The sequence below is a fragment of the Pelodiscus sinensis genome, chromosome 2 (assembly GCF_052426305.1).
Source record: "Pelodiscus sinensis isolate ZL-2025 chromosome 2, ASM5242630v1, whole genome shotgun sequence".
Taxonomy (NCBI): Eukaryota; Metazoa; Chordata; order Testudines; family Trionychidae; genus Pelodiscus; species Pelodiscus sinensis.
The window spans coordinates 262914944-262941894 of NC_143053.1; the positions used below are offsets into that span (position 1 = coordinate 262914944).

The 26951-nt window shown below is 50.9% G+C and overlaps 1 protein-coding gene across 3 annotated transcripts in view; it reads right to left on the reverse strand.

The window, feature by feature from the left end:
- Positions 1-22830, reverse strand: part of LOC112545555 (stonustoxin subunit alpha-like) — a 298534-nt gene extending 275704 nt beyond the window's left edge. Inside the window, exons 1-3 of one of the 3 annotated variants that reach the window (XM_075916916.2) lie at positions 22680-22821; positions 18323-18454; positions 8248-10284 (exon numbers count right to left, since the gene is read on the reverse strand). In XM_075916916.2, coding sequence (XP_075773031.1) covers positions 8248-10284; positions 18323-18419 — 2134 coding nt within the window. In that variant the 5' untranslated portion in view covers positions 18420-18454; positions 22680-22821. Of the gene's footprint in view, positions 1-8247; positions 10285-18322; positions 18455-22667 lie in introns of all 3 variants that reach the window. The other 2 variants (XM_089775946.1, XM_089775945.1) reach the window with 2 other exon arrangements.
- Positions 22831-26951: the final 4121 nt, after the last annotated feature.

The following is a 26951-nucleotide window of genomic DNA, read 5'->3' on the forward strand; positions in this document are numbered from 1 at the left end:
CCCTGCCCCAGCCCCTCCCCTCCAACCAAACATTCATGGGACCATTTCTTCCCCAAAACAACAAGAAAAGATTTCCTGTCTTGGGGTCCTCTTGGCGCTGATTGGCAGAGGGCCCAGAGGCACATGAGGGTTGCAGGGCTCTCCTGGATCTGTTCTTTGCATTCTGGTTCACAGACAGTGTCCCGCGAGGTCCCTGCGGAAAGCCTGTGGCACGCTGGTTGCTGGAATCGCTGTGGGATGTGAATGTGGCTGAGAGGTCGGGGAAGCGTGGGTACCCTCACAGTCATGTCACTGTCTTCAGTGTTCTGCTGCATTCATGTCAATATACGTCCCATGTTAAATCCAGGCCAATATGCTTAGGAGCCAGGCAGTGTGACATGTGTCAGCGTGGGCCCCTCAGTGCTGCTCTTTGTATTAGCTAACGAGCTACCCAGAGAGTGAGATTACGCTTATTAAGTTTGCAGATGATACCAAACTGGGTGGGGTTGCAACTTCTTTGGAGGATAGGGACATAATTCAAAATGACCTTAGCAAGTTAGAGAAATGGTCAGAGGTAAACAGGATGAGGTTTAATAAGGAGAAATGCAAAGTGCTCCACTTAGGAAGGAACAATCAGTTCCATACATACAAGATGGGAAGCGACTGTCTAGGAAGGAGCATGGCGGAAAGGGATCTAGGGGTCATAGTGGACCACAAGTTGAATATGAGCCAACAGTGTGATGCTGTTGCAAAAAAAGCAAATATGATTCTAGGTTGTATCAACAGGTGTGTTGTAAGCAAGACTCGTGAAGTCATTCTGCCGCTCTACTCTGCACTAGTTAGGCCTCAGCTGGAGTACTGTGTCCAGTTCTGGGCGCCACATTTCAAGAAAGATGTGGAGAAATTGGAAAGGGTACAGAGAAGAGCGACAAGAATGATTAAAGGTTTAGAGAACATGACCTATGAAGCCAGGCTTCATGAACTGGGCTTGTTTAGTTTGGAAAAAAGAAGATTAAGGGGGGACATGATAGCGGTTTTCAAATATCTAAAAGGGTGTCACAAGGAGGAAGGAGAAAATTTGTTCCTCTTGGTTTCTGAGGACAGGACAAGGAGTAATGGGCTTAAAGTGCAGCAGGGGAGGTTTAGATTGGACATTAGGAAAAAATTCCTAACTGTCAGGGTGGTCAAATATTGGAATAAATTGCCAAGGGAGGTGGTGGAATCTCCCTCTCTGGAGATATTTAAGAACAGGTTAGATAGACATCTGTCAGGGATGGTGTAGACGGAGCTTGATCCTGCCTTGAGGGCGGGGGGCTGGACTCGATGACCTCTCGAGGTCCCTTCCAGTCCTATTATTCTATGATTCTATGATTCTATGGCAACAACACTTCACTAACTCTGTGATAAGATGCCTGGGGATACCTGGTGCCCTGCAAGAAAGTCAAGTTCAGCAAAATTGAACTGTGTGAATGCTGGAGGTAGCGAGTTCAGGTAAATGCCCTCACAGCCTTAACTCTGCCCCCTGGAGCTGGGAATAGCCTCTGGGAATTAGCAGCCTGCACTGTGCTAGGTATTGCTGTGCTGTACTGAAGGGGGAGAAATATGTTGATACAACTTGGAAGAGCTGTCATATGATAGAAGGGGAACTGGGGGCTGTGGCCCTCTGAAGTGTGTGTGCATGCGTGTGTGCTTGTGTACCTGTGTGCACGCTCTTCTCCCTAGCCCTTGTGCTGGTGATCAGAGGGAAGAGGTCACCTTGGAAGGCAATGACAATGCTGAGGGGGCTGGAGCACATGACCTATGAGAAGAGGATGAGGGATCTGGGTTTGTTTAGTCTGCAGAAGAGAAGAGTGAGCGGGGATTTGAGAGCAGCCTGCAACTCCCTGAACGGGGGTTCCAAAGAGGCTGGAGAGCGGCTGTTCTCAGTGGTGGTAGATGACAGAATGAGGAGCACTGGTCTCAAGTTGCAGTGCAGGAGGTCTAGGTTGGATATTAGGAAAAACTATTTCCCTAGACGGGTGGGGAAGCGCTGGGCTGGGTTCCCTAGGGAGGGGGTGGAATCTCCACCCCTTGAGGTTTTGAAGTCCTTGCTTGACAAAGCCCTGGCTGCGCTGATTGAGTTGGGGTTGGTCCTGCCTTGGGCAGGAGTTGGACCTGGTGACTCCTGAGGTCTCTGCCAGCCCTGGGATTCTGTGTGAGCATTAGGGTGCAGTGACAGTGAAAGGAGGGGAGGGATTGTGAGGTTTAGCAGCCCCTGTTCTCTCTGTAGGGTGGATGGAGATCGCGTAAGGCAGGCGGGAGGAGCTGCTCTCCCTTAAAGCACAGAGTGTGAGTCTGTGTTATCATGGGTGCCCTGTGGCATCGCACAAGGGGGGCAGAGTTAAGGCTGTCTGGGCATTCCCCTTCGCTTGGTGGCATTTGCTGCACTTGATGCTCTGGAAGGACGTGATTTGTCCCCAGGCAGCCTCAGCCCAGGGCTAATGACGTTTTCTGCCATTTGATTTCCAAGTTGTTTTTCACCAGAAGAATTCTTGGTAGGACACGGTGGCCAGTCAGGCTGTTGTAATAATCATGTATGTGGCCCCCCCAGCCAACCCCAGGTATCCACCGCCCCATAATGTGCCCTCCCCTGGCTGATGTCCCAAACTGCTGCGAAAAGCCTGTGGCACACTGGTTGCAGGAATCACTGCAGGGTGTGAATGTGGATGAGAGGGCAGGGGAGGTGGGGGTGCCCTCGTAATCATGGAACTGTCTCCAGTGTTCTGCTGCCTTCATGTCAGTCAGTGTGCCATGTTGAATCCAGGCCGACATGCTTTCTCCGGAGACTGATCTCAGTGCTGTGTTAAGCAGAGCTGGGTTCCACCTATGGGCTGCTGGTTTTCGCCCGTTGGGAATGTGGCTCTGCTCATTCCCCGGGTGTCCAGCGGAGCAGGGACTGGACACTGCAAGTCGATGCTCAGGGGACTGGAGCATGGGGAGGCATAAGGATCTTCTGCAAAAAGGATTTTTGCGCAAAACAGACCCATCCACACTGCTTGTTGTCATGCAAAAACCCCTTGCGCAAAAACAGACCGGAAGAGATTATGCAAATGAAGCATGAGAAAATGCTAATCTGCGCTTCATTTGCATTGCCTCTTCCAGCAAAACTCGTAGTGTAGAGTTAGCCCAATTGAGGATCCCTACGAGCAAGAGGAGAGATGGCTCAGACTCAGCGTATGGGGCAGTGTTGATGATCAGAGGCACAAACTGAGACTTTGGTGAAATACATCTCAGATTATGGCAGCTCTCAGTCTCTTCTTACTGTGTTTGTGTGGACTGAACTGTTCACATTTTACTTTTAGTTTTTCTTATGGTTACTGTAACCGTGAACAATATCCGTGGGTTATAAATAGCTGTGTTCTGTTATGAGAATTAGATTATTTGTTTCTTCATAAGATTTTATAAAGTTCTTAAATTCAATTCATTTCTTCCGTTTCTTTTGGAATGTGAAGGTAGGGAGGCTGGCACTGGCAGTCCTTGCTGAAATTCCTTACAGCAAGTGAAACTCTGTCTCCACTACTGCTGTGGGAGTGGGGTAATTTTCCACATTGGAGAAGGGAAGGAAAGCTCTTGCCCATGTCTATTCCATATTAAGTGACTCCCAAACAACATCCATGCAGGTAATTAAGGAAATCATAGGCAAACACTTGGAAGGTAATAAAGTGATAGGGAATAGCCAGCATGGGTTTGTGAAGAACAAGTCATGCCAAACTAATCTGATAGCTTTCTTTGATAGGATAACGAGCCTTCTGGATAAGGGAGAAGCGGTGGATGTCGTATACCTAGACTTTAGTAAGGCATTTGATACGGTCTCTCATGATATTCTTATTGGTAAACTAGGCAAATATAACTTAGGGTATGTCTACACTACCCCCCTAGTTCGAACTAGGGGGGTAATGTATGCATACCGCACTTGCTAATGAAGCCCGGGATTTGAATTTCCACGAGGCGTACAGATAGTTCGGAATAGCTTGCTAGTCCGAACTATCTAGTCCATGCCGCGTGTAGCCGCGCGGCACGGGGTTCGCACTAGCCGGCTTTTAAAAATGGCGGCGCCGGCTTTATGCTAATGAAGCCCGGGAAATTCAAATCCCGGGCTTCATTAGCAAGTTCGGTATGCATACATTACCCCCCTAGTTCGAACTAGGGGGGTAGTGTAGACATACCCTCAGGTAGGGCCACGATAAGGTGGGTGCATAATTGGCTGGATAACCGTAGTCAGAGAGTTGTTGTTAACGGTGCTAAATCCTGCTGGAAAGAGATAACAAGTGGAGTTCCGCAAGGGTCTGTTTTGGGACCCATACTGTTCAATATCTTCATCAATGACGTAGATATTGGGATAGAGAGTATGCTTATTAAGTTTGCAGATGATACCAAACTGGGTGGGGTTGCAACTTCTTTGGAGGATAGGGACATAATTTAAAATGACCTTAGCAAGTTAGAGAAATGGTCAGAGGTAAACAGGATGAAGTTTAATAAAGAGAAATGCAAAGTGCTCCACTTAGGAAGGAACAATCAGTTCCATACATACAAGATGGGAAGCGACTGTCTAGGAAGGAGCATGGCGGAAAGGGATCTAGGGGTCATAGTGGACCACAAGTTGAATATGAGTCAACAGTGTGATGCTGTTGCAAAAAAAGCAAATATGCTTCTAGGTTGTATCAACAGGTGTGTTGTAAGCAAAACTCATGAAGTCATTCTGCCGCTCTACTCTACACTAGTTAGGCCTCAGCTGGAGTACTGTGTCCAGTTCTGGGCGCCACATTTCAAGAAAGATGTGGAGAAATTGGAAAGGGTACAGAGAAGAGCGACAAGAATGATTAAAGGTTTAGAGAACATGACCTATGAAGCCAGGCTTCATGAACTGGGCTTGTTTAGTTTGGAAAAAAGAAGATTAAGGGGGGACATGATAGCGGTTTTCAAATATCTAAAAGGGTGTCACAAGGAGGAAGGAGAAAATTTGTTCCTCTTGGTTTCTGAGGACAGGACAAGGAGTAATGGGCTTAAAGTGCAGCAGGGGAGGTTTAGATTGGACATTAGGAAAAAATTCCTAACTGTCAGGGTGGTCAAATATTGGAATAAATTGCCAAGGGAGGTGGTGGAATCTCCCTCTCTGGAGATATTTAAGAACAGGTTAGATAGACATCTGACAGGGATGGTGTAGACGGAGCTTGGTCCTGCCTTGAGGGCGGGGGGCTGGACTCAATGACCTCTTGAGGTCCCTTCCAGTCCTATAATTCTATGATTCTATGATTCTATGTATAGGAGTTCAGGCACACGTTGCTTGTAGCACAGCACTGACAAAGCAGGGTCCTCCCTGGCTTGCAGATTAAGGGCATAGTCAATCATGAACATGTATACAGAAGACCATGTCATAGACCACAGATGTCCTGAGTCAGGACAGGAGCAAGGTATGCACTCAGTGCCTGCATACTTGTTGAGTGAGCCTTTACAACTAGTGGTGCCAAATCATAACATGCCATGATGCAGGAGGTAACTCCATGTGGAGACTGGAAGGTAACTCAATGTGGAGACTGGAAGGCACTGCATCCTGTCTGCAGTTGCTAGGAAGAGCTAGGTTGATATCTTAAAGGGCCTGGTACACTCCAGATAAAAGCCAGGGCATGCCAGATGCCCAAATCATGAAGCCTCCTCTCCTTGCTGTTGGTTTGTGGCTTACAGAAGAAAAAGAAGAGGAAAATATCCTGGTTAGCATGGAAGAACAAAACCATCTTTGGTAAAAAAAAGCCAGGTGGGGTTGGAACTGGACCTTATCCTTAAAAATACTGTGTATGGTGGTTCCAAAGTTCAGGTTTTAAGCTATGATCCCAGTCTGGGTGACGTCACCACCACAAGGACGGCAATCTTGCATGACAAATGAGTCGAAGGTGGATGGATAGGAGTGCTGTCCTTTTCTGGGCATTCCAGCATTTGGTGACTAGAGGGTTAAACGCAGATAGCTAGAAGGTGTTGGCAGGAAGCTAGGAGAGCCAATGGGAAAAGGTGTTGAGATTTGAATGGAAAGGAACCCTGCTTGCTTCTTTTGTGTGTGTGTGTGTGTGTGTGCGCGCGCGAGCGCATAAGTTAAAGCCAGGAAATGGGTGAATAAGATGACTTGAAAAAGGCAGGATTCCGATGCCACAAACATAGAAATGGACTGGACCTTGAAGCATGAATCCATGTGTAGATAGGCAATGTCTATTTTGACATGATCAGATGATTTTCTTTGTTTTGAGGAGTTCTGTGGCACCTTATAGACTAACAGATGTGTTGGAGCATAAGCTTTCATGGACAAAGCCCCACTTCGTCAGATGCACGTAGTGGAAATTCCTGAGGCAGGTATAAATACACAGACATATAAAATGTGGGCTCAGTGCCTATAGATGAGGGGCAGCATATGGTGCCATGGAACCATTGTTGTTCATGTTAGCTGCGTTCAGGAGTGGTGCAGGGCCAGGGCAGGGATAAGCCGCCTTAACCTCACTACTCCACTGTCACGTTGCTGGATCTTGAGGGGAGCAGCCAGATCACTGATGCACCCATAGCTGGGGGTGTTGGCCCCAAAAATGGTATAGGAGGGGGCCATGTGAGGTATTGAATAGAAGCTTATTATCTGATAATCCTATGTACGCTGTTCATGAGTTTGTATAATGTCTGTGTGTGCAATTATTAGCATGTACTTGTATGGACACTGAAGATTTCCCTGCATGTGGTTGAGCATTGGGCAGGGCCGGGCCTGTGGACATGCTAATTACCGAGGCCCTGTGGGACAATGGCTCTCAATGGGCCGAGGACACACCTAAAGAATGGGGGCTGTCACCTGAGATTGGCCTCTGTCCAGGTGACCTGCTACATACTAGAAGAGGCCAGGAAGGAGGTATAAAGAGGCCATGCGGTCGATGCCATTTTGTTCTCAGCTCAGCACTTCATCCCAGAGGCAGCAGTGCAGGGATCGAAGAGCCCGGAAGACCTGTGAACCCATCCTGATGCTAGGATGTGCAACAAGAACTTTTAAACCAGCAGCTGTAACATCTCTGCTAGAGCCTTCATCGAGGACTGGGAGATTCGGTGCAGGTAACATAATAATCTTTAACAACCTTACTCTCATGTTTTTCTTTCTTGTGATAATAAACCTTTAGATATAGATTCTAAAGGATTGGCCCAGAGTGATTCGTGGGTAAGATCCAGAGGGTAAATTGACCAGGGATCTGTGGCTGGTTTCTTGGAACCGGACAGGACTTGTTTGGGGTAGGTGGGATTGGGTGCTAGGACCCCCCACCTGTGTATGAGGCCCGGGGCCATCTGGGGCACGGATATTGCTGGGGTGTCAGAGGGGTTTTGCTCATGAGGCTTCAGGCAGGCAGCTGAAGCGCTCTGTGGGACTGGTTTGTGGCCTGTTTGGAGAGGTCACCAGTCTGGGGGCTGTAAGGAGCCCCGGATTTGAGCAATTCGCCCTGAGCGGATGCCCTCAGCTGTGCCCAGACACGGCCCGGTCCGTCACAGTGAAATGGTGCCTAGTCAGAGCCTGCTTCCTGAATCTCTCTCCCAACCTGAACTTCCCCCTGCACACAAACTCCTTCTCTGAGCTTGCACCCTGAATCTTCTCCTGGATCCCAATTCCCCACCCATGGCTAAGCCCAGAGCCCACCCAGGCCAAACACCTTGACCCAAGACCAGAGCCTGCACCCCAACCTTCTGTCCCAGCCTGCTGCAAGTCAGTGAGGCTCAAAGGGGGAAGGAGGAGTAGGATGAGGCCTTGGAGAAGGGGTGGAGCTGGGGCAGGGACTCAAAGAAGAGGCAGGAAGGAAGCGGGGCAAGGGGATTTGGGTTTGAAGTAGATCTTACATTGCACTTCAATTGAAAAAGTGATCCTGTGTTTAAAAAGGTTAGAGACCCATTCCATAAACCATTCCCCACTCCATATACCTAATATTACACGTAGGAATGATACACACACCAAAATAAGATCAACAGATCCAGCAGATCATGACATGAAGATTGATAGATTAAATGAGGTATTTTGTCCCAAGCATCCTAGAGTTATGCATATCTGTGTCTATAGGTCCGTTTAATAAAGTGCTGGATGATGTCCATCACAATTCGCACATTATCACCTAGGATCAATCAATTTCCTTCCAGTGATAAATACAGCTTTACCTAAATTAGTTACCTCAGGGTCCTGTGCTAGGGAAGGGAGGGGGAGAATGTGCAAATATATTTAAATGTTACCTTTCTTTAGTGTTGAGATGTGAACCTCCTCGCTTGGGTCACTCACAGATCCGTCTGCACACACGGCCGACACCCGGAATCTGTAGGGCGTCTGTGGCATTAATCCATCAATGGTGCAGGATTCGGTTCTCTTTCCTGTCCTTCGCTCCAGCCATTTGGCTTCTCCAGCCTCCTCTGTGTATTCCACCTTGTACTCGCTTATACTGACTCCATCTCCAATGGCACATGGACTCTCCCAGGCCAGGGCCAAGGCAGATGATATTACAATTGATGCTACAGGTTTCCCAGGGGAGCTGGTAGGAGGAAGCGTCTTCACTATGTCACTCACATCACTGCTCTCGCTGAGCCCTGGTTTGCTCACGGCCGCGTATCGGAACTGGTACTGGGTGTTTGGACGGAGCCCTGTGACTGTGAGTGTCTCTTGTGTGTTACTGACATTCACAGCCACCCAGTTCTCCTGCCCGACAAGTCTGTACTCTGCCTGGTAGCCGCATATCTCAGCTCTGCCATAGGCTGCCGGTTTCAGCGTGAGCTGCACACTGTCACATTGGACTCCACCAGTCAGGAGAGGAAAAGGCTTCGATGGAGGCTGGAAGTCAGTGCTGAGCAAGTCTCCATCTGCATACAGGTAAATGGAAGCACCTGGATTGGACTCGTCTGGAACAGAGGCCACTATGAACCGGGTCTTCTTGTTAGATTCATTAACACGGGCAAAATCTGAAAAGCACTTTGCAGCTTTTCGAGCTTTTTTATATATTTCCTTGTCCTCAAACCAGGCTTTGGATTTTGGTTTCTCACTAGAAGAATTGGCTGGTGCAGGATCCTGAGTGTCCCTCATAGACTGGGTGCGAAGCCAAAGATCTAAATCTGCTAAATATGGCTCTTCGTTGTGTAAGGAGGTGAATGTAAAAGAAACAACAAAATCAAGCCCAGGGTTGAGCACTATTTTCTCTAGCTCACTCTGGGAGGGCACCACGCCTACATTGCTTAGGGCACTGAGATAGGAATTCACATAATTCATCTCTCGCTCCTTTGTGTTCAAGAATTCATTGAGTTTCTGAGTATTGAAGGGAGACAGGTTTCTGCGTGACAGAATGTCCACCAGGGCCCCTTCCTCTTCTCCTCCTCCACGGATGGACGGTAAGTGTCCTGCCAGCTCTTTCTGGAAAGTCTGTCTGTGTTGCATGCACAGACCTTTGAACTGTTGGACTTTCCTCTGGATTTCAGGGAAGGTTCTGGCAATTGGATTCTTCCCCATGTCGTTGCATCTCATGTCAAGTTCTGCCAGGTCCTCCATTGAAGTCTGAGCATCAGAAAGCAGCGTTAAGCTGATCTCACGCACCAGCTGAGCAGCTTTGGAATCCAGCTTGGTCAGCGGGTACAGCCAGACTCTCATGGCTACGGCCTTCTCCCCGTTCTCACCCAGCATCTTTGGAAGGGTGGCATAAATGTTCATGGCATCTTGGAAATTAGTTGGATTTCTCTCAAGAACAACATCACCATGGAACCTGCAGTTAAATTTGTCAGCATTTTTTTTGTCTTTTTCATCCATTTTGATTTCCGCTTTCCCTTCCAGAGAAACAAAGGGTATATTTTTAATTGCAATCTGGAGTGATCCCTCAATCTCGCGGACATTCTCAGAAGAAGAAACTTCTCGATCAAACACGAAGAAAGCCTGGGCGCCGTACAGCACAGCCGTGACCACGTGGGTGGCCGTGCCTTGGTCAAACACAGCAGGATAATAGACATTCCCTGCTCCTAATTGGCTCATGGTTAGGTGCTCAAACCTTGTTGTGGCCGAATACCGGAGAGTGACTCGGGCCTGTTGTTTGGATGTTTTGGTGTCATTTAAGTATTTGGCAGATCCACTTACTTCAATCATGCCCCCCAGGAAGCTGGCCTTGAGCGATGCCGTGACATTGAGGGCGTTGGCCTTATCCTCAATGGTGTCAGATGCGATGATCTCAAATTCAGCCCTGGGTTGTGGTTTTTTCTTTACATCCCTTTCAAGATCATTCGGGCGCCACAGAGTGATCCCTGCAATGTCAGAAAGAAGCACACGGTAATGTTGCTGATGGGTTACACAGCACACAACATCTATGCAGGGTTTAACTGTGTGTCATTTCTGAGACTGAAAAATAATGAGACAGTAAGGTTACCAGAGGGTTCAAAAAAATACCAGACACACTTGATCTCAGGTGGATTGTGGGAAGGGAACAGCCAGGAGGGAAGCAGGGCTGGCCAGGAGGAGGTTGGGGGGAACAGGTTGACTGAGGGAGATTGGCAGGTGGAGGGAACTAGCTAGCAGACAGCAAGGCTGTCTGGGAGGAATTTAGGGGAGAGCGGGGCTGGCCGGGAAGAGGAAACAGGGAGGGGAAACTGGCCAGCGGGGAGCTGGGCTGGTCAGGAGGGAGGTGGGAGAATCATAGAATCATAGAACCATAGAACTGGAAGAGACCTCAGAAGGTCATCAAGTCCAGCCCCCTGCTCTAGGCAGGACCAATCCCAACTAAATCAACCCGGCCAGGGCTTTGTCAAGCTGAGACTTAAACACCTCTAGGGATGGAGACTCCACCACTTCCCAAGGGAACCTATCCCACTGCTTTACCACCCTCCTAGGGAAATGGTTTTTCCTAATATCCAACCTGGAGCTCTCCCACCGCAACATGAGACCATTGCTCCTTGTTCTGCCATCCATCACTACTGAGAACAGCCTCTCTCCATCCTCTTTGGAACCTCCCTTCAGGAAGTTGAAGGCTGCTATCAAATCCCCCCTCACTCTTCTCTTCTGCAGACTAAACAGACCCAACTCCCTCAGCCTCTCCTCATAGGTCATGTGCTCCAGCCCCCTAATCATTTTGGTTGCCCTCTGCTGGATCTTCTCCAATGCGTCCACATCCTTTTTGTAGTGTGGGCCCCAGAACTGGACACAATACTCCAGATGTGGCCTCACCAGAGCTGAATAAAGCGGAGTAATCACATCTCTGGATCTGCTGGCAATGCTCCTCTTAATGCAACCTAATATGCCATTAGCCTTTTTGGCTACAAGGGCACACTGTTGACTCATATCCTGCTTCTCATCCACTGTAACCTCCAGGTCCTTTTCTGCAGAACTACTACTTAGCTGGTTGGTCCCCAGCCTGTAACAATGCTTGGGATTCTTCCGTCCCAAGTGCAGGACTCTGCACTTGTCCTTGTTGAACCGCATCAGATTTCTTGTGGTCCAATCCTCCAATTTGTCTAAGTCACTCTGGACCTTATCTCTTCCCTCAAGCATATCTACCTCTCCCCCTAAATGGCTGGCAGGGAACTAGCTGGTGGGGAGCGGGGCTGGCCAGGAGGGGGTTGAGGGAAGTGGGCCTAGCTGGGGGGAACCAGCTGGCGGGGAGTGGGCCTGGCCGGGATGGGGTTGTTGGGAGCTGGGCTGGCTGTGGTGGAACCAGCTGGTAGGGAGCAGGGCTGGCCGGGAGGGAGTTGGGAGGAGCAGAGCTGGCTAGGTAAGGAGCTTGGGAGGGGGAGAACCTGCCAGGAAGGAGTGGGGCTGGCTCGGGTGCATACAGACCCCAGAGTGCTGCCCGTCCCACGCACAGTCCTGGCAGGGCACATGAGTGAGTCTGGCCCCAGGCATTTCATCCCACCTTGGTCCTGGCCCCCTCCTCTCTATTGTGTAGCTGCATACTGCCTGGCTTACGCAGTATTACTCACGCAGTGTGAGCATGTCTACCAACCAACTACGGACATGCTGATACTCATAATAATAATAAAACTTACTTAATTAGAAAATATCAGACATTTATATTTTCTCAATTCATTTCCTGGACAGAAATCTCAAATACTGGACTGTCTGGTTCCAAACTGGACACCTGGCAACACTATAAGCGAGGGACACCAAGTGAACTGGCCTGGTATCACACAAACATGCCTAGTCAAGACTGAACAACATGGCTAACAACTTCCTCTTACTCCTGCCTCTATACAGGACTTTGGAAGACATGATCCTGTGTGATTTATTTTGAATAAAGCCCTCTCTGCAGTGACCAAGTTCACTCCCCACGCTGGGTTCGCTGTTCCAGGGAGCAAGTGCTACACTTACAGTTGAAATACCACGTCCATTAGAAACACCTGGCTCTTCGATTTAGGCAGCTTGGAATTGCCACATTTGACCTGGTCCATGGTCTGTTCAGCCCAGTGATCTCTCTGAGAATGGCCAGCCCCAGACCCTTTGCCGGAAGGTGCATGAAACATACTTTCTGTCAAAAAAGTGGCTTGCTTTGTTGACTGAACTGGCTGTAGTCTAGACACTCTTTTTCAAAAGAGGCTTTGTCGACAGTATGGCTGTGTCCAGACTCAGGGGTTTTTTCAGGAAAAGTAGCCTTTTTCCGAAAAAACTTCACCTGCGTCTAGACTGCAGCCGCGTTCTTTCGAAATTAAATCGAAAGAACGCGGCTTTTCTTTCGACGGCGGTAAACCTCATTTCACGAGGAAGAACGCCTTCTTTCGAAAGTGCTTCTTTCGAAAGAAGGCGTTCTTGAATGTAAATAGGGATTCTTCGAAAGAGAGCATCCAGACTCACTGGGTGCTTTCTTTCGAAAAAGCGGCTTGCTCTTTTGAAAGTTCCGCGTGCGGTCTAGACGCTCTCTTTCGAAAGAGGCTCTTTCGAAAGTATCTTTCGAAAGAGCCTCTTTTGAAAGAGGCTTGCAGTCTAGACATAGCCTATCTGTCGACAAAGCCTCTGTTGACAAAAGCCTGTTGTCTAGACGTACCCAAAGTGTCCAATCAGCTCTTGGAATATGTGAGACACAACTTCCTGTTTTGGAAGAAGGAGAAATAAGAAGGGGGCAGCCATTTTAGACTTAATTCTGACTAAAGGGGAGGGATTGGTTGCAACTCTGAAGGTAAAAGGCAATTTTCTAATATATTGATCTTCAGGAAAGGAAAGAGTAAGAGCAGAATAAAAATAATAGATGTAAAAAACAGACTAGTAAGGTCACCGGGGGAAAAATCTGAGGAAAAAGAGTAGTCTAGGAGAGCTGACAGTTTCCTGGTAAGACAGTATTAAAGGCACAAATGCAAATTCTCCCAATGTGAAGGAAAATTAGCAGGAGAACAATGTGACTACACCAGGAGCACTGTCAGAGGCAGCAGTGGGGGGGAGTAGGGGAAGGAAGGGGAGACTGACGTGAAGCATCCTCTGTCCATGGGGGTCCACATTCCCCATAGACAGGGGTTGCTCCGGCATCTCAGGGAGCAGCCTCTGTGTGTGGGGAGTTTAGACCCCTGCAGACAGGGGGTGCTGCCACACGCACTGCTCCCTCTGTATTAGAACAGCAGCATGGGGCGACAGGCAGCCGTTCTGTGTGGGGAGCTGGTTTTAAAACTGGTTCCCCTTCTGACCAGCTCTGCTTTCTACCCTGCAGCAAGGGGTTGTCTGGGGTCTCCCTGGGAATGGGGCCAGGAGCAATTACCTGCTGCCCTGCCCCCAGGGACTATCAAATAGTTCTGTACCCACTAAGATTTGATGCTGTTACTCGACTGTTCTCTTACCTGATGGCTAACATGCCTCACAATGACTGCTCTTCGTAACCTGAGCCACAGGGAAGATGCAATCAGGTAACACAGGCTGGAGGAGAAGCAATGGGTGTGTTAGGGGCCAGGCCGCTGGAAGCAAATCAGTCTTGGCAGGCTGGGGGTTCAGAGCAATGGCTCCCCTCCCCCTGAAGATGGACTTTACTGAGTGCTCCGGATTTCTGGGCTCCCAAGCTCTGCTCTGCTCTGCTCTGCTCTGTGTCCCTGTCGACTAACAAACCTGCCATTTGACATGCTGCCTGAGTTCCTGCTGGCTGCAGAACTGGGCACAGCCCTCTGGCTCCCCAGGGCCCTGCCTCGGCAGACTCACTGCGGGACGCGCAGTGTAGAGAAGGTTGCTGGGTGCTCTGAGGTGAGACCAAGGAGGCTGCGTAAGGTTCTTGCCCTGGGGACAGCACGCTCTGAGTGAGGAGGGGCTGCCCCGAGTCCTGATAGAGGAGTCAGTTCTGGAGTGTTTTCCCCACAAATCCATGACAGTTACAGCACAGGAAAGATGTGGACAAGTTGGAGAGTCCATAGCAGAGCAACAAAACCGATCAATGGTTTAGAGTCCATAGCAGAGCAACAAAACCGATCAATGGTTTAGAGTCCATAGCAGAACAACAAAACCGATCAATGATTTAGAGTCCATAGCAGAACAACAAAACCGATCAATGGTTTAGAGTCCATAGCAGAGCAACAAAACCGATCAATGGTTTAGAGTCCATAGCAGAACAACAAAACCGATCAATGGTTTAGAGTCCATAGCAGAGCAACAAAACCGATCAATGGTTTAGAGTCCATAGCAGAGCAACAAAACCGATCAATGATTTTTCACCTTTGAGCAGAGGTGGAAAACCAGGAATGGTCAGTCCAAAGAGAAAACGACCGAGGAGAGCCCTGATAACAGTCTTCACATTGGTCACAGGCTGTTAAAAAGGGGAGGGTGAACTGTTCTTTGTCCCTGCTGAATGGGGAGGGAAGCGGGAGAACAAAAAGTAACCCTGGTACAGGTGTCCAAGGGAAGTTGTGGAATCCCCGTCACTGGAGGTTTTGAAGTTCAACAAACACCTGCCAAAGGTGGTCCTGGTGCATCTATTCCTTCCTCGGTGCAGGTAGCGGGACTAGATCCCCTTCCCAAGTCCCTACCAGCCCTACATCTCTGATTCAACTAGCTGGGGGCAGACACTTCCTCATGCTCATCACATCACTTTAAGTGTATTTCCTTTGTTCACATTAGCTGCATTTTAAATTCATTGAGGACCCTTTGTTCTATGAGAGAGTAAATCGGTGCCATGCTGCCCCACTCGTTGTTCTGCCACCCGGTAGCATATCCCCCCACTTCTCTCTCTAGGAAATGTTCTATCTTGTGACTCCTGCATCTGTGAAATCCTCTCCAGGCTGCAGCCAGTCTCATCACCAGTCTCTGCCCCTCCACTTCTGCCCCATGCTCTGTGATGGGCTGGCCAGCACTGGTGCAGCTTCCTGGGGAAGGTGGATGGAAGCAGGATTTGCACAAGCTCTCCACTATCACTCGCAGGGGAGGGGCAAAGGCTTCAGGACCAGGCTGTGTCCAGGAACACACCCACTCTGCCTCGGGCCCCAGCAGACTGAGCTATGTGGCCCAAGGGATCCATCTGGCTGGCGTGGGACACAAATCACTTTGTATTGAATGCAGGGGCAGTGACATGGGCTTATCCTCATGGTCTGCGGGAAGGGGAGCAGGACGGTGCTCAGCCTGTGCTGCCTGAGGGTCGTCACCCTCCACAGAACAGAACTTGCTATTCCGGGGGTGTCAGATGCCAGCCGCCTGCGACAGTCCGAGGGGACAGGTGTCCTGCTTGAGGGGATGCTGCCCAAGGGTGCAGGCCATGTCTTAACCCACTCACAGACAGGGCCAAGCAGGCACCATGTGGAATCTCTTGTGTTGTTCAGGGATCACTAGCTCTGAAATCACCGTTGTGGGGCCGTGGTCCTGCCCAGCCTGACAGTCACTGGGAGCTGGAGGAACCTGCAGAGACCGACCTGCAGGGCTCACAGGGAAGAGGCAGATGCAGCAGAAGTGATGTTGTGAACTGATGGGGGCTGCCAGGTCAGGTGATGGAGCAAAGGGGGAGGGGCCGGCAGGGCCACCAAGGGAGCAGAAGGGGAGGGGCTGGAAGGGCAGCTGAGGGAGCAGAGAGGTCAGTGATTGCTTGAGCATGCAGGGGAGTTATCAGGAAGGCAAAAGCACAATTAAAATTGCAGCTAGTAAGGGATGTGAGGGGTAACAAGAAAGGTTTCTACAGGCAAATTAGCAATAAGAGGATGATCGGAGAGGGGGTAGGGCCCTTACTGGATGCGGGAGGTAACCTAGTGACAGATGATGTGGGGAAAGCTGAAGTACTCAAGGCTTTCTTTGTCTCTGTCTTCACCAATAAGGTCAGCTCCCAGACTACTGCACTAGGCAACGTAGTATGGGAAGGAGGCAGGCAGCCCGTGGTGGAGTAAGAGTAGTTTAAGGGCTATGTCTAAACTACACCATCTATCGTCAGAGGCATGTAAATTAGATGTATCAAAAGTGCAAATGAAGCTGTGATTTAAAAATCCTGTGCTTCATTTCCATAATGGTGGCCGCCACTTTTTTCCAAAATGGGGCTTTTTGAAAAAAATTGGCAGTTTAGACAGGGCATTTTCGACAGCAATGCCATTTTCAAATATCCTGTAGGAGGATAGACTCTTTCGAGATGGGGCATTGCTGTCGAAAATGCGCCATTTAAACTGCCAGTTTTTTTCAGAAAGCCCCATTTCAGAAAAAAGTGGTGGCCACAATTATGGAAATGAAGCACAGGATTTTTAAATCACAGCTTCATTTGCACTCGATACATCTAATTTCCATCCCTCTGACGACAGACAGGTGTGATTTAGGTGTAGCAAAGGACTATTCAGAAAAGCTAGACATACACAAATTCATGGGTCAAGATTTAATGCATCCATGTGTACTGAGAGAGTTGGCAAATGTCATTGCAGAGCCTTTGGCCATTATCTTTGAAAATTTGTAGAGATCCTGAGAGATCCTGCATGACTGGAAAAAGGCAAATGTAGTGCCCATCTTTAAAAAAGGGAAGAAGGACGATCCAGGGAACTACAGACCAGTCAGCCTTACCTCAGTCCCTGGAAAAATCGTGGAGGGGATCCTGAAGGAATCCATGTTGAGGCACTTGGGAGAGGGGGAAGTGATCAGGAATAGTCAACATGGATTCACAAAGGGCAAGTCATACCTGAGTAATCTGATTAGCTTCTATTATGAGGACATGGGGAACTCAGCGGATGTGATGTACTTTGACTTTAGCAGAGCTCTTGATACAGTCTCTTGCCACCAAGGTACGGAAGAATGAATTGGATGAAGGTGGATAGAAAGCTATCTAGACTGTCAGGCCCAATGGGTAGTTATCAATGGCTTGATGTCAGTTTGGTGATCAGTTTCAAACAGAGTGCCCTAAGGATTGGCTCTAGGGCCAGTTTTGTTCAACTTTTCTATTAATGATCTGGATGAGGGGATGGATTGCACCCTCAGCAAGTTTACAGATGACAATAAGATGGGGGGAGAGGTAGATAGCAGCCTTCAACGGTATGAAGGGAAATTTCAGAGAGGATAGAGAGAAGCTGTTCCCAGCGGTGACAGATGGCAAAACAAGGAGCAATGGTCACAAATTACATTGATGTCTTAGTTGGATATTAGGAAAAATTATTTCCCTAGGAGGGTGGGAAAGCACTGGGATGGGGAGGAATCTCCATCCCTAGAGGTGTTTAAGTCTCAGCTTGACAGCCCTGGCTGGGCTGATTGAGTTGGGATTGGTTCTGCTTTGGGCAGGGGGCTGGACTCAATAACCCCGGAGGTCTCTTCTAGCCCCAAGATTCTGTGATTCTACGAATTGTCTCCCAGTGGTGCCCAGGGTGAGGTGTAATTGTCCAAAGTCACTGGCTGGGGGCTGGAGCCGGTTCTGTGCTGCACTGTTGAACATGCACCCCTAGATATTGAGCCCAGCCCTGCTTGCTGCTGGCTCCACCTGGCAGGGGGTTACATACAGTGCCCTTGGGGTCGTTTGGTGGCATTTCCATCCCATTCCTCCTGCCCCTCGCACCCTGGCTTGGGCTGCCCCCGCACAGAGCGGGTGTTTGCACTGAGCTGGGCACAGCCTGGCCCAGGCCTTTCCTGGGGGTTACCATTGCTGTGGAGCACCAGGAGGTGTGTGCGTAGCTGGAGCTATTCCTTCCAATGCCTCCCAGTGAGCCCCAATGTGCTGGGTGCAGAGAGGGGCCTTTCCAATGAGACCTGCCCCCTCGTACAGGGAATTGGGGAGGTAGGAGCCAGGTCTGTGGCTCTGCCCCTTTTCCTAGCCTGACAGCGCTGCCAGGGCACTGCATTGATGCTGCCATGGCCGGGGAGCCGATGGGCAGTTTCCCTTTTCTCCTAGTGCCCTGAGAAGGGCCAGCTCTGCAGGGCCCGTTCCTCCCCAGCGACAGGTACCTGGGATGAGGGCGTCCGTGCGGCAGTCGTACAGCATCCCCAGCTGGAAGGGGCGGCCCAGGGCCGGCATCTCAATCGTGTCTCCTGACCCGGCCATCGTTCAGCACCCAGACGCTCGCTCCTCTCTCTGGCCTGCGAGAAATAGGTTGGACGTTAGGAAAAACTTCCTACCTGTCAGGGGGGGTTAATCACTGGAATGAACTGCCCAGGGGGCTGTAGAATCTCCAACCCTGCAGATATTGAAGAGCAGGTTGAAAAGTCAGGGATGGGCTGGATCAGGGTTGGGGAACCTTTTCTGGGCTGCTGACCCACAGGAAACTCAGTTGAGGGCCACACAGAAGTGAGAAGCAGAAAAAAACCCCAGCGTGGCCCCAACAGAGAAGCAGAACGACCCTCCCCACATTCCCCTCGCACACCAGACCCTAGATTTTCTGTGCTGCAGCCCCACAGGCAGGCAGCAGGGGGACTGGAGCACCAGCGCAGACTCCCCAGTGTTGGGGGGCGGAGGGGCTGAGCCTTGGGTGCTGGATCCTGGCAAGCTGAGGGCTGCATCCTAGGCCTGAGGCTCCCCACCCGTGGTCTAGACGGTGCTGGGTCCTGCCGTGAGTGCAGGCGACTGGACTCGATGAGCTCTCGAGGTCCCTTCCGGTTCTAGTGTTCTGTGAGTCTGTGAACTAATTGGGTTACACTTCATGATGATTCTAACTGTTCCATTTTAAAGGCTTCAGGGTGTAGCCGAGTTAGTCTGTACAGGGTGAACTTCAAAAGCAACACCTGGCTAACCACACATGTAGATGGGATCGTGAGCTTTCGTGGGCTGCCGGTCATCTGAAGAAGTGGGCTGTGCCCACGAAAGCTCATGATTTGTCTTGGGGCAATTCGTAAATTCAGGTGAGAGCCTGCAATAAGCAGGGAGATCCTGTCGCATGCAAAATGATTTCAGATGCATTCGGAGGGTGTGTGAACAGGTGCCATTGGTTCAGTGTTTGCATTGGGAGGAGAGCTGTCTCTGGACGCATGGAGGGGGCTCAGGGCACCAGACCCTGCCCCTACAAACTCCAACATGGTCTGAACTTGGCTTAATAAACACACATTGCCAGAAAACCAAGCTAGTTCCAAAGCGTCACATTAGCGCTCATCAGGAACCTGGCTGCTCAGGCTACGGAGCTAAAGGCCTTTTGTCCGCAGCTACAGTCACTGGCATGAACCAGACTCACTCAGGAGGTGAGACAGCAGATCTAGAGAAGTCATTATTCCCCTTTATTGGGCTCTGGTGAGGCCACATCTGGAGTACTGTGTCCAGTTCTGGGCCTCTCACTATAGAAAGGATGTGGACCCATTGGATAAAGTCCAGCGGAGGGCAACAGAATGCTTAGGGGGCTGGAGCACATGACCTACGAGGAGAGGCTGAGGGATTTGGGTCTGTTTAGTCTGCAGAAGAGAAGAGTGAGGGGGGATTTGAGAGCAGCCTGCAACTTCCTGAAGGAGGGTTCCAAAGAGGCTGGAGAGAGGCTGTTCTCAGCCATGACGGTTGGCAGAATGAGGAGCAATGGTCTCAAGGTGCAGTGGGGGAGGTGTAGGTTGGATATTAGGACAAACTATTTCCCTAGGAGGGTGGGAAGCACTGGGCTGGGTTCCCTAGGGAGGGGGTGGAATCTCCATCCCTAGAGGTGTTTAAGTCCCAGCTGAACAAAGCCCTGGCTGGGATGATTTAGTCGGGGTCAGTCCTGCTTTGGGCAGGGGGCTGGACTCAGTGACCCCTGACGTCTCTGCCAGCCCTGGGATTCTATGATTCTAGGATTCAGAGAAAACCTGAGTCCTATAGGTTCAGAAACAATAATGTAAATAAATCACCATTGTACGGTCTCATGATTGTAGAGCCGATTTCGCAATGGGGAGGCCGTGGGCTCAGAACGCCTGGGGGCGCTGACACCACTTCAGAGCAGCACAAACAGGATCAGAGTTTCGTGTCTTTCAAGGAGGTTGCAGAAATCTCAGCGAAATCTCTGACTTCAGTGAATTCTGCACTAGCTGCTGTGGCCGACCCCAGGGCTGCCCAGGCCTGGCCCCAGATCGAGCTGCTCAGATGGCCACAGGGACGGATACGCCCGTTGCTGCTGGAGCAGTTCTGGAGCCAAGTGCACTGGTGGCCCTGCAGCCATCTCTGCCCTCTGCTCCCACAGCTGCTCTTAGAAGCTGGCCCAAGGGGGTGCCTGAGTGATGGCTCCTGAGCCTCCAGCAGCAGTGGTATCCCCAACAGTGACACCCACTGCCCTTCCCCTCCTCCCTCCCCCTCCCCCAACGCTTAGTCAGGGCTGTTCAAAGTCCTGACAGGTCATGGGCTGGGGATTTGTGCCTGGTGCCTCTGATCTGTCCCTGACTTTTACTCATGTAACCCCCATTTTCCTTCCTGGGTCCTTGAGAGTAGGTCACACTCACAGGCGTGCCTGGGCACCTGATGGTTTTAACATAGAAGGAGATCCTGAGTACCCCAGTGGTGATGTTGTTTAGTTGGGGAATCCCTATCCAGCCCCTTGCTCATAAAGAACATACAATGGCAGTGCCTCCACCTGGCATGCCCTGTACACACTTAATGGTGTGCCTTGGGAGCCTCCAGGAATAAAATTATTCCAGTAATAATCTGGATCTAACCCCTGGACAAATGATTATAAATAATATACATCTAACTGCTTACATTAAAATTAACCCACCTTCATATAACAACTTAAAGAAACAGGGTTTAACAGATTAACAGTGAATAACATCAATTAACAAAGTACACAGAAGTAATAGGAACTGATCTAGCTGCATTTGCACTGCCACCGTTTATCCCACCCCAGGGTATGTCTACACTACCCCGCTAGTTCGAACTAGCGGGGTAATGTATGCATACCGCACTTGCTAATGAAGCCCGGGATTTGAATTTCCCGGGCTTCATTAGCATAGGCGGGGAGCCGCCATTTTTAAATCCCCGCTGCTTCGAACCCCGTGTAGCGCGGCTACACGGGGCTCGAACTAGGTAGTTCGGACTAGGGTGCCTATTCCGAACTACCGGTACACCTCGTTTCACGAGGAGTAACGGTAGTTCGGAATAGGCACCTAGTCCGAACTACCTAGTTCGAGCCCCGTGTAGCAGCGCTGCACGGGGTTCGAAGCAGCGGGGATTTAAAAATGGCGGCTCCCCGCTTATGCTAATGAAGCCCGGGAAATTCAAATCCCGGGCTTCATTAGCAAGTGCGGTATGCATACATTACCCCGCTAGTTCGAACTAGCGGGGTAGTGTAGACATACCCTCAGTCCCAGGCAGTAGCTGCAACACAACAGCTCCTGGACTGGATAAGGCTCCTCCACAGCAGCCTGGCTCCTCTGTCCCAAAAATGGAGAGCCCCCAGGCTCCTGAGACCCTCTCTCCACATGCCTGGACAAGCCTTCCCTTCCTGGTTTTCTCAAGGGCTCATGGGAGTTGTAGTCTGTAGGGCTAGATTTCAGCACACAGATCCTCCCAGAAAAAGCCAGAGGCACCTTTAGTAAGGGGACTACACTAAAAATATCTGTGACTTAATTACAGCCTGACCTGTCACATGTCAGAAATGTACTGACCGGTGTTCAAGTTATCTGCCCCAGTGTGTCACTTGGTGCATGGTGTGACAGACCGGGCCGGGTCTGGGCACAGCTGAGGGCATCCGCTCAGGGAGAATTGCTCAAACTTGGGACCTTCCCAAACTGGCCATACACCAGTCACACCGAGCCCTCCAGCTTCCTATCCAGCCAGCCTGAAGCCTCATGAGCAAAACCCTCTGACACCCCAGTTCTTCCTGTGCCGCAATCAGCCCTGGGCCTGCACACAGATGAGAGGTTTTAGAACCCAATCTCACCTACCCCGAACAGGTTCTTCCTGTCCCCAGAAACCAGCCACAGGTCCCAATCAATTTACACTTTGGATCTTATGCACAAGACCACTCTGGGCCAATCCTTTAGAAGCTAAAATCCAAAGGTTTATTAATAAAAGAAAGGAAATCATGAGAGTAAGGAGAATACATTACATGCATCGAATCACCAAGTTCTCAATGCAGGCTCTCAGCAGAGATGTTCTAAACTGCTATTTTAAAAGTCTCTGGTGTACATCCTATGTCAGGACGGGTCCACAGTTCTTTCTGGCTCATGGTTCCCTGCAAGGCTACACGAAAAGCTTCCGGAATAATGTATCCCACTCAGGACTACACACAAACCTTCAATCTCCATTAAATAGCAGACAGAAGTGTCACCAGGAAAAGAACAATCTAACAAACAAAAACTTCCAATGTTTGCAGAGGCCAATAGCTTCCATTCTAACAAAACGACTTACTTGAATCCTTACCTGGATCAGTCCCTTGACTCTAATCATAAAACTTCAGCAGGCGAGTTCAGGAAACTTTGCTGCTTTCTCCAGGAGCTTGGCACAGAATCTTCAGCAAACCTGAAAGTGAAACAATCATCACGTGACACTCATACCCGCCTCCACTAGCACCGGGTTGTTGCATTTCTGGGAAAGCTTTCAGACACAGAACATCCCTGTCCTAGAGGCCAAAGGCCCCTATACTCCAAACCAGGTCACTTTTGCAGGGACACAATTTCTAGGGAGATAAAAGCAATTTCTAGATAAAAAGGATCTAGAGCTAACAGCCCTGTTTGAAGAGGAGCACACTCTAGAATGTGTTTACAAAACTGATTTTTGAAAGAAGGGGGTTTGGGCTGAAAAATGTGCATTTGGGTCACTGAAACATTGTGTGAACTCACCTTGAATTGGTCAAATTGTTTCAGCTGGATTTTTTTCAAACTAGTCAAAACTTTTTGATTCAAAATAACTTTTCCTTTCAAAAACGACAAGGAGGCCTGTGGCACCTTATACACGGAGGTATGTCTACACTACACCGTTAATTCTAACTAACTTAATTCAAATTAGTTAATTAAAATTAAGATACATCGAATTAGCGCATCTATACACAAAAACTAATTTGAATTAGCAAAATGCTAATTCGAATTAGTGCGTCCACACTGATTGGACGCTGGGTTACATTTAAAGGCAGCTGAAACCAGTTCCAGCAGGGCATCAGGTCAGTAGTTGCTTTGTGTGGCTGCTGTCTGAGGCCAACTGAGGCTCGTGCTTAAAGGGACCCCCCTGGACCGCTGGTTCTCAGCTTTTTCGCTTGCTTGCCAACCTCGCCGAGGGACAGCAAAGCGTCTTCCTCTCTGCCTGTCTGTTTTGGTCGTTCTCATTGGGAACACTGAAGCACTCGGCACCATGGAGCCAGAGCTGCACCTGGGCATTCTAATGTAGTTTTTGGATTTGTTACTGCAAGCCTGGCACCAATGGCTGGAGGCTGCCTGGCATCAGCTAGTGCACGTCAGTCTCCTGCCCCTTTCCCTGGACTCCCTGGGGGCCATAGAGGAGCCACAGCAGCGCCCAGACGCCAGCATGCCCCGCCGCATTTGGCGTCTGGACACCAGCAGGGACTGGTGGGACCACATCGTTCTGGAGCGCTGGGGAGACCAACAGTGGACCCAGAACTTCAGGATGAAGAGGGACACCTTCCTGGAGCTCTGCGAGTGGCTCGCCCCTGCTCTGCAGCGATGGGACACTCGCATGAGGCCCGTCATTCCCCTCCACAAGTGGGTGGCTATCGCCCTATGGAAGCTCTCCCCGCCGGACAGCTACCAATCCATCGGGAACCAGTTCGGCGTGGGGAAATCCACCATCAGAGCAGTGCTCATAGAGGTATGGCACTCACTGGCCACTGGAGCGGCAGGGGGAGGAGGGCTGCAAGGAGGAGATGGGCTGCCCGAGGGAAAATGGGGGGGAGGAGGCAAAAGTCCCCTGCACTGGAGGGTTTGGTCTGTCCCGACTGTACTATACACCACTCTCGGCAGCCAGGATCACAGCGGGGGTTGCTTCTGGGATTGGGGTGTGGTGCAGTGACAGGGAACGAACACCCCAGCCACCTGGGCACCCTAGTGATTCTCGGTTTCGTGTGTCTCTCTGCAGGTGGTCAAGGCCATCAACCGGGTGCTGCTCCGCATGGTCATCTGCCTCATCGACCTGGACCTGGTCATCCAGGGGTTCAGTGCCTTGGGCTTCCCCAACTGCGGAGGGGGGGCAATCAATGGGACGCACATCCCTATCCGTGCCCTGGAACACCAGGCCTCCTGTATATAAACTGGAAGAGCTACTTCTCGGTGCTCCTGCAGGCCGTGTCTGACCACCGGGGCCAGATCATGGACATCAATGTGCGCTGGTCTGGCAAGGTACACAACACCAGGGTGTTCCACAACTCATCTGTGTGCCAGAGGCTGCACGCCAGGACCTTCTTCCCCAACCGCCACATCAGGGTCAGGGACGTGGACATGCCCGTCTGCTTGGTAGGGGTTGCAGCCTACCGCCTACAGCCCTGGCTGATGAAGCCATACACAGGGCACCTCAAACCCTCCTGGCAGGCCTTCAATGCCAGGCTCACCAGGGCCTGCATTGTGGTGGAGGGGGCCTTTGGATGCCTGAAAGCCAGATTTAGATGCCTCCTCATCCGCCTCAACCTCGCCGAGCACAATATCCCTCCCGTGGTGGCAGCATGTTGTGTGCTGCACAATTTACGTGAGAGGAAGGGGAAGGCTTTCCTGCCAGCCTGGATGGCTGAGGCAGAACACTTGGCTGGCCTGTATGCACAGCCCCGCACCGACGCCGTCCGGGAAGCCCAGCGGGGGGCTGTCCAGATCCGAGAAGCACTGCGGGAGAGCTTCCAGGTGGAGGAGGACTGAACTATCCCTGGAATGCCTCACTGGGGCCTTCTTCCACCCTCACCTCCTTCCCCTTTCCCCTCCCTAACCCTCCTTCCTAATGTAAAATAAAAACACCTTTTTGCCCACATAAATCTCTGTTTATTGCACAGAACTGAGGTGGGGGGAGGGGGAAATGAGGGTGAGAGAGGGGAGGGGGAAACCTGGGAGGAGGGAGATGGAAGGGGGAGGCAAGGGGGGGAAGGGAAGGGAAGGGAAAGCTTAGGGTTGGGGGTCCTTCTGGCTCTCCCGTCTCACAGCACTGTGGGTGCAGAGGTGTCAGGGGGAAGTGGATGTAGAGGGTGGGTTGGGGGAGGGGGTGGAGGAAGCGGGAGAGGGAGCAGGGGTGGAAGGAGGAGCGAGAGCTGGGACGGCCGCAGGGGCCGGAGCAGGAGGAGGCAGGAACCTGTCCACCAAGGTCTGGAGGTGGCCTCTGAGGGCACAGCCCTGCTCCTCCAGCACCTCCAAGCTCCACTGCCGCAGGTCCTCCCGGACCCAGTGCTCCTGGATGCGGAGCTGGTGCTCCAGTAGCCATGGGTGCTGCTGATGGTACTCCTCCTGGTTCCAGGTGTGCCTGCTGGTCCGGGTGCGGGTGGCTGTTCTAGACAGGGTGGTGCACCCTGCACTCACAGGTGCTGCAGCTGTCATGAAACAAGAGCAGTGGTCAGTTCTCCCTGGGGACACAGTGGATGAAACTCAGCCCTCCTCTGCAAAGCAAGGTCGGTGTGTGGGGAACAAGCCAGGGCCCCTGTATGACACCCAGCTGCTGCTCCATGGTGGGCAAGGCCCAGGCGCATGGTCCCTGCACTCCCTCTCCCTCCCTCCCCCCCGCCCCACATGAGGGGACCATGATGGCACTCATGTGGAGCCATCCCCGGCATCAGACGACACAGCTGATGGGCTCTGTGGGATGACTCGGGGGTCCTGGGTGCTGGGAAGGCTCCCTGCAGGCTCCTGGCTCTTGGCATCCTCCTCCTTCTCCTCCGTGTCAGGGACGGGTCCCTCTGCCCCAGGGTCGATCACCACCTGGGGGGCATGGACTGTGTGAGCCCCCAGGATGCGGTCCAGGGCCTCATAATGAGGGCAGGTGTCTGGATCAGCCCCTGGTTGGGAGCCCCTGATGTAGGCCTGCCGCAGATCTTTAATTTTGCAGTGCACCTGCTCCTGGCTGCACATGTGGCCTCTGGTGGCCAGGCTGGCAGCCATGCAGCTGTAGATGGCCGCATTCCTGTCCTAGTGCGGAGATCATGGGCATTGGAGGCCTCCCTCCAAACCTCAATGAGGTCCACGATCTCTGCGGGTGCCCATCTTTTTTGGCCCCTGGCAGGCTCCTGGGGGCTTCCAGCTTGGTCCTGGGGAGTGGTGGAGGGCTGGGTGGCAGCGGGTGCCTGGCTCATGGTGTGCCAGGTACAGGGTCTGCTGGCTGGATACTGGCAGGCTTGCAACTGGCACAGGCACTGTGGCCAGAATCTGCCCCTTTAAGGGCTCTGGGGCTGGGAGGGGGGCAGAAGAGTTTTCCTGGGCTGGTCCAGAGTGGCCACCGGGGGAACCTGGGAAGGGCTAGCCTCCAACTAGTTCAAATTAAGTGGCTACACAGCCCTTAATTCAAATTACTTAATTCAAATTTGGCGTTACTCCTCGTAGAATGAGGTTTACCTAGTTCAAATTAAGCGCTCCACTAGTTCGATTTAAATTCGAACTAGCAGTTTGTATGTATAGCCACTATTAAAGATAATTTGAACTAATGACTGTTAGTTTGAATTAACTTTGTAGTGTAGACATACCCTTACAGATTTATTAGTCCCAAAGGTGCCACAGGATT